The sequence below is a fragment of the Amborella trichopoda genome, chromosome 12 (genome assembly GCF_054954075.1).
Source record: "Amborella trichopoda isolate Santa Cruz 75 chromosome 12, AtrichopodaSantaCruz75HAP2 v2.0, whole genome shotgun sequence".
Taxonomy (NCBI): Eukaryota; Viridiplantae; Streptophyta; class Magnoliopsida; order Amborellales; family Amborellaceae; genus Amborella; species Amborella trichopoda.
Window position 1 is genome coordinate 5,267,196 of NC_142347.1, and position 7,291 is coordinate 5,274,486.

The 7,291-nt window shown below is 40.9% G+C and overlaps 1 protein-coding gene across 1 annotated transcript; it reads right to left on the reverse strand.

Annotated features, from left to right (window-relative positions):
* Positions 1–4,169: 4,169 nt before the first annotated feature.
* LOC18433677 (uncharacterized) lies at positions 4,170–7,070 on the reverse strand. Its single transcript, XM_006843759.2, has one exon. The coding sequence runs from the start codon at positions 5,875–5,877 to the stop codon at positions 4,459–4,461; it is 1,419 nt and encodes a 472-aa protein (XP_006843822.2). The 5' UTR covers positions 5,878–7,070; the 3' UTR covers positions 4,170–4,458.
* Positions 7,071–7,291: the final 221 nt, after the last annotated feature.

A 7,291-nucleotide genomic window follows, 5' to 3' on the forward strand; every position in this document is an offset into this window, starting at 1 on the left:
GCTTTCCGACGATACGAACATATCTAAGTAATTGTCTCTCCATCATACCATAATGAAAATGCAATTTCTGGTTTTTTTTTTAAAAGATATTGAATTATTTTTTCAGAATGAGATTGATTTCTAAAATCACTTCAGGATCTAGGTCTTTTACCAGTTAGTCCCTGCAAAGGCCTCAGACAAGTGTTTTTTTGAAAAGAGGTCCTCGAGAACAAGACATACACAAATCAAAATTGCTCGGATGAGTTGTCAGTGAAATGTTAAGCTCTCTAGCTGCCTGGTTCGGGTGTTTTAGGGATTATTTCCCCTACAAGTATTTAGGATTACCATTACTACATTATGGGCCTACTAGAGGGATTTGGAACCTTGTGATAGAGAAGAGTGTATTACCTGATCATTGGACTTGTAGAAGCACAAAATGTATTGATTGCTTGATCGAATCTACTCTCTCAAACTTGTCGTTTTAGTACCTTTCTATGGTTAGAGCTCCAATGCTATCCTCCAAACAATGGATGAAGAACTTGTGAAGTGGGATGGATGATAAGAGGAGGTTCAGCCTAGTGTGGTGGGAGGTGGCTGGTACTTTGTATCCCAAAGAAACAAGGCGTTTTGGGAAATAGGAGGCTCAAACCAATGAATGAAGTCTTTCCAAAAAATGGCGGCAAGGTGATACGAAATTGGGAAAAGAGGCAAAAACAATTCATTAAGCCGTCAAAACACACCATATTTGAGTGGACTTTGTTTTCCTTATAATAAATAGAGATCCCGTAACCCTAAATTAGGTATGATGTCACTATTTACAACATGTTTTTTCTGTTCATGCTTCAAAAGTCTTAGAACCCGAATACCCCATGCCATTTTAGTACATTATAACAAAAAATACCAAAACTATCTCACTTAAGTTAAAACATTACCAAAATCTCCCAAAAGTCCCTTCATTTAATTTTAAAAATAAAAAGCCTCTAGCTTGCCCCTAACTTTAATTAAAACATTATAAATAACTATGAGACCATAAACAACAGTAACAAACCAAAAATAAACTCTTTCTAAAAGTCGACGACCTTCCCCTCCTGGACCGTTTTACAACCTTGCGATGTGAATCACCATAAAAGGGTTCGTCAAAGGATGGATTGATTGGGTTAAAAGGCCCGTGTGAATTGCCTCGGCTAGTCAAAGAACTGTCTGGTGCATCACAGATACTAGGCTTGGATCAACCTTTTCTATGAAAGTAGGCATTGTTAGCAATGTATGGCTCAAAGAAGGATTGGATCTCGATAAAAAGCCCGACGCCCAGATTGAAAGCCTATTACATCTGGTTTTGTAATCCTCTATTTGTTGGTACATACTTTATTTTTCTCCTCTTTTTCCTCACTTGAGCTCCGAGCCTACACAGATTTCGATTTTGTATGGAATCTAAGTTACTGCAAATCTATCACAGGGTTCTATATTTTTCTAAGTGACTCTCTTATATACAAAAAAATGTTTTGCTCAATCTACCACAGAAGTTGAATACAAGGCTATGGCACAAACTACCATTGTGATTGTTTACCTCCGTTGGCTGCTCACAAATATGGGTGTCAGTATTATTACGCTCACTCCACTTTATTGTGACAACAAGATTGCTATTTATATTTCAAAAAATTGAAGTTTCATGAATGCACCAAACATGTTGAAGTCGATTGCCACTGTGTTCAATAGACATATTTGACAGGCACACTCTGTCCTATATCTCTTTTGCTACTCATCTTAGGGACTTCTTTACTAAATCTCATTCTCCGCATCACTTCTCGCAATTTATTTTCAAACTCTCCATAATTCCTTACAAATCATCTCGAGCTTGAGGGGAAATGTGAACATATATAGCATCCTACAAAGGCAAGCATAACCGAATATTACATGGGCACAACGCAGAACTGTATGCTAAAATCGTATAGAAACTGCATCCTACAAGTTTAACAACTATTACTTATATATTGCATTTACATGCAATTCTTTCTGTATTTATCCGCCGTTGTAACATCAATTTTATCAATGAAGAGACATAGTTTCTCACATTTGCAACCTTGTAATGTGAATCACCATAAAAAGGTTCATCGAAGGATAGATTGATTGGGTTAAAAGGCCCATGTGAACTGCCTCAACTAGTCGAAAAACTGTCTGGTGCATCATAGATATGAGGCTCAGATCACTCTTTTCTATGAAAGTAGGCCCTGTTTGCAATGTGTGCGACGGCCCTTACATCAGGCGAATAGATTTTTGTAAGCCTCAGTACATTTGCAATGCATGCGACGGCCCTTACATATGCAGTTGTTCAAGAAAAAGTTCCCGGACGTGATATGGTTGGGAAGTGTTCCCTAAGTACAGGTCCCTTGGTTGTTTCAAAAGGAGAATTTTCAATAAGCTCATCGTATGAGCAGTTGGCTTCTGATAAATCGATCTAAACTTGCTGTCAGCATGCGAAGCTTGGGTGGCAGCACGTCGGGTCCGGTCCTAGTGCATCGGCAAATGCAAATCCAAAAGTATAGTGTGGGTCTCAAGCCCAAATTTGGAACAAGACTTGGATTTGGATCTAAATTCAAACCCGGATTTGAATAGTATTCAGGTCCAAATCTTGAACCCGAACCTGACCTGTTGGGTCCAATTTTTTAACCCAGACTAAGATCGGGTCTACCCTTTAAGTTCCAAGCCGGGTCCAAATCCATTGCCAATCCTTCACTGATCTCATTATTTGCCTGGTTAGACATAAGGAAACGAATGTTACAATTCAAATAGAGAAGCTTGATCCTAGCAAATCTTTGTTTACTCAACAACGCTGATGAGGAAACTGATGATCATTTATTCATTCATCATGCATTGCCCTTTTGCTGTCGGGAATCACAAGTGGGGAAGTACGAAGTTGGATTTCTTCAAGGTGCGTGTGACCAAGCTTGATTCGTCGAAGTTTTGATTTAGCTTTTTGAAACGAGGAAGTTGAAGAAGTGTAATTTCTTTTATTATTAATGAAAAATGGGTGGGCCCCAATCTCCACTGATTGACCCAAAAACCAAATAGGAGCTTGGCTTTCTCGCTGCTGTGCGCTCTCAAAAGTCAATAGCTCATTTTGTTTTTGTTTTGATTATTTCTACATTTCTCTCAATGTACATTACTAGTGAAAATCAAAGCATCAGTGTTATAAACCTGACAATTTCTGATCCATGTCGCCAATTCAGATGAGGAATTGCTCGAGATCGAATCGGTTTTGGGATGGTATGAGTTCCCACTAATTCCTTGTAAAATCCCTTTGTTTTTTATCTTTTTTTTTTAAAGTAATATAATGTTGTACTTAAACTTCTATTTTAATTTCTTTTTTAAAAGGTTGACCAATAAACCTCTATTATATTTTAATTTTTTTTAAAAAAAGTTGACCAATAAACCTCTATTATAATTTTTATTTTATTTCATATATATTTAAAAAAATTTCTAGATCACCAATTTGGGCGATCCGAGAATGATTCATATCGCTAATCCAGCCGTCCTCAATGGGGATTGAGAGTGGATGACTTGCCCCACTAGATTATTTTTTAAAAAGATTATAAACAATGTGACCTTTAATACAAAAAGACCACAAGTACACATAAGCCTCCAATGTGAAATCTTGATAGATTGGGTGTGTTACAAAATTGGAGAAATATTTTTTGAAGTTTGAACTTGATCAATTCAATAAATGCATCTATCATTCTATCCAATTTCACATCTAATAGTCAAGATTAATTGGAGCCACTTTGTACCAAAAGGTAAATTGTATCACTATATATTTTTCTTTTTTAAAAAAAAAATTTGTTTTGTACGCTAGACCGAGTGTAAAGCATCCATCTTAAAGATGGATGCAAGTAGGTGCTCCATCTAAAAACAATTTAAACTAACGATGCAAACGTTTTTTTAATAGAATTATTATTTCTAGTTTTAAAATTTTATTTATTTATTCATATTTAAGATCTCCATGTTAGAGATTACATGTCCTAAAAAATTAAGTCTTAAAATCCATTTTAAAATAGATTTATTAAGAGGCCCGCATTTCAACATATGCAGGCTTGGCCGCATAGAAACCGGGGTTTTTTTTAAATATTGGCTAGCATGAAAGAAAAACAAAAAAAAAAAAAAAAGTTGAGTCCACCCTCCATAAAGCGATCATCTGGCATAAAAGGTATCCTTTTTCATTTCCGCTTTTGTTCCCACTGGCCTCTACCATCACATTCGCATGTATTCCAAAAACATGAACAATGTACATAAAGAGAGCACGAAATAAAACGCTTGGTTCAAAAATAAAACAAAAAACAAATATACAGTGGCTTCTTGTTGTGACCTCTGGGTATCCATGATACCTCCCTCTTTCTCTCTCTTGAATTGAACTCTCTCTCTTGAATTGGCCTCTCTCTCTCTCTCTCTCTCTCCGATGTGCCTACCCACATTTTCTTCGAAACTTCAGAACCAATTCAAACACCAAACCAGAACAAAAAGCAGAGCTCCAAAGAGGAGAAGGGAGCTCTTGACCAAAGGGCGCGAACCATGAGAGCCGTGGATGGAGCCACGATCTATCAGAGACTGGCCCATGCTCGCAGCCGAGCAGCCCCCGAAATCGAGCCTCATAGCAAAAGAAGGTGTCATCTCCGAGCCACAACACAACCCGGCATTGCCCTCGAGCCGCAGCTTCGGCCCCAATCTCCCAACGAAATCAGCCGAGAATGGAACCACGCCGGTCAACCTGTTCGAGCTCAGGTCCATGTGTTGAATGCTCTCGAGTCGCGAGAGCTCGAATGGTATGGACCCAGTTAGGGCGTTGTGGTCCAGGGCCAAGTGCGCGAGGCCATGGAGCTCGCCCATGGAGCTTGGTATCTCACCAACAAGGTCTGTTCTCGATGCGCCCAGGCTCACCAGACCCACCAAATGGCGCCATATCTCATCCGGCAAAGAGCCACCCAATGGGTTCTCGCTCAATTGAAGGTCTCTCAAATGACGCATTTTTGAGATGATGGACGGAAACCCGCCGGAAAGATTGTTCCGGCTAAGATCAAGCATCTCGAGAATAATCAAGCGGGCAAAGGCTGCCGGAATCTCACCAGAAAACACATTCTCACTCAAATCAAGCTTGGAGAGCTTCGAAAGGTTGCCCAGACTAGATGGAATCGTGCAGCTCAGATTGTTTCGGCTTAGGTCAAGAACCACCAGAGCTCCTAAACCACCAATGGAATCGGGAACACACCCACTCAACTCGTTGTTGCTCAAATCTATCTTCTCAATGCGAGCAAGGTTCCCGAGCTCGAAAGGCACCGGGCCAGCAAGCAACGAGCCTGAGATCACGAGACGACGGAGACCAACGAGTGCACCAAGCTCTTGAGGCACCGCTCCGGAGATGGCAGTGTTCTCATGGAGGACAAGCTCCTCGAGCTGAGGCCCTAGAGAGCCAAGATAGGGAGGGAGGGTAAAAGTACCATTTCGACTCTCGGCCACAAAGCAGCGGTAGAAGAAGAGGGAGTTGAGAAAGGGGAGGTTAAGGATTGAAGGGGAGAATGAGGCGTTGGTGGCGGAGCAAGGGGGGTTGTTGGAGTAGTCGGAAACCCAACCGAGGCTGAGCTTCGTAACATGGGCGAGGCTGCTGTTCGCTGAGTCAGGATCACAGGCAACGCCATGGGGGCCCGCGGAGCAGAGGTCGGAGGGGTAGGCTGACCGCCAGTCGACTTCAGGGTTCGCCGCCTCCAAAACCGAGTAGACCGCTTCCTGTTCCTTAGTGTCCAGGGCTGGGTCTGGATAGTAGTAGTCGTCTGAGACTTGGGCTTGAGCTTGGGCGTACAAAACCAGCATAAGCAACATGAAAGCACGACATTGAGCCATGTTCAGGCACATTGGCAAGAAACCAGAGAGAGAGAGAGAAAGTTCTAGACAAACAAACAGGAGGAATAAGGGTCAATGACTAGAGAGAGAAAGACACAGGAATAAAGACGAAATGGTGGTATATATTTTAGAGAGAGAAAGAGAGGAAAGAAACAGGAGGGAATAAGGGTCATAAGAGCAATGACCAGAGAGAGAAAGACACAGGAAGAAGGACGAAATGGTGGTATAATATTTTAGAGAGAGAAAGTGATATAGAGAGAGAGACAGAGAGAGGGGAAGAGAATGGAATGTAAGAGTGTATATATATATTGAGAGGTGAGTGGGGGGCAAGCATGGAGAAGAAAGCGGCTTATCGTACGAGAGGTGGAGGGGGGTGAGAGGGAGGGGTTATCAGAGGCGGTCGGAGAATGGGGGAACGCCGGTCCAGAGCACCCAGACCGTTATCGGTGCGCTCTGTGTCAGTCTAAGTCTAGAGAGAGAAAAAGAGAACAACGTCAATTCTAGAGAGAGAAAAGACCACCAATTCTAAAGAGAGAAGAAGAGAGAGATCTGAGAATCTTCGGGCTCGTGCCAAATGTGAACCGAGTTTGAAAGTTTACAGGACAGTGGCGGGTGTGGAGAGGGAGAGAGAAAGAGAAAGAGGTTTGGAGTTAAGAGAGAGAAAAGATTGTAGAGAGAGAAAGAGGGAGCGACATCGAATATTGTGTCATGGGGTTAATGAATCATGATTTTGTTTGGTCGTGAGGGCGACCCAACCGGACGCCCGGCGCCTCCTTTTTCTGAGCCCCGACCTCCTCCTGCTACCGCTGCCGCTGCTGCTGCTGCTGCTGCTGCTGCTGCCAAACACACACACACACAACACGCTCAGATTCTATTACCAGCCCAGATGCCCAACCCGCATAACACATAAAATCCAAAATACACTCCCTACTACCGCTGGAGTATACTATCCATTACTCCCTTGCCTAAAACACATGCTAGCTATATCTTTTGATCTCAAATTTCGGGAATGCAATCTCTACCACCCCTATACTAATCTCAATTTTTTTAAAAAAAAAACACCCATACAAACTGGTGCCTCGAGGCTGTATAATTTTTTAAGGCCTGGATCTAAGTGTTATAAGAATCAAATTCAATTTTCTTTTTTGAAATTAATCATCTAGTAATTATTATATAGTTCCAAAGACTCGAGATAGAAAAAAAAAAAAAAAGTTTTGAGTTTTGTATAAGTGTCAACCTTGAAAAATCACACTTTCAAATTCTCGTTAAAAGATATATTTTTTATGCCGAAACTATCATCATGGTTTAAATGTCTATTTTTTATCTTTATTATAAAATTGAAAATTCCAAAAATAGTGCAGATCTATGAACAATTAAAAGATGTACTATTTTTAGGGCTTAAAATTTATTTTCTCTTTCATATCCA

Coding starts and splice junctions, on each gene's coding strand:
- LOC18433677 (XM_006843759.2), bottom strand. CDS start 5,877: ATGTGCCTGAACATGGCTCAATGTCGTGCTTTCATGTTGCTTATGCTG.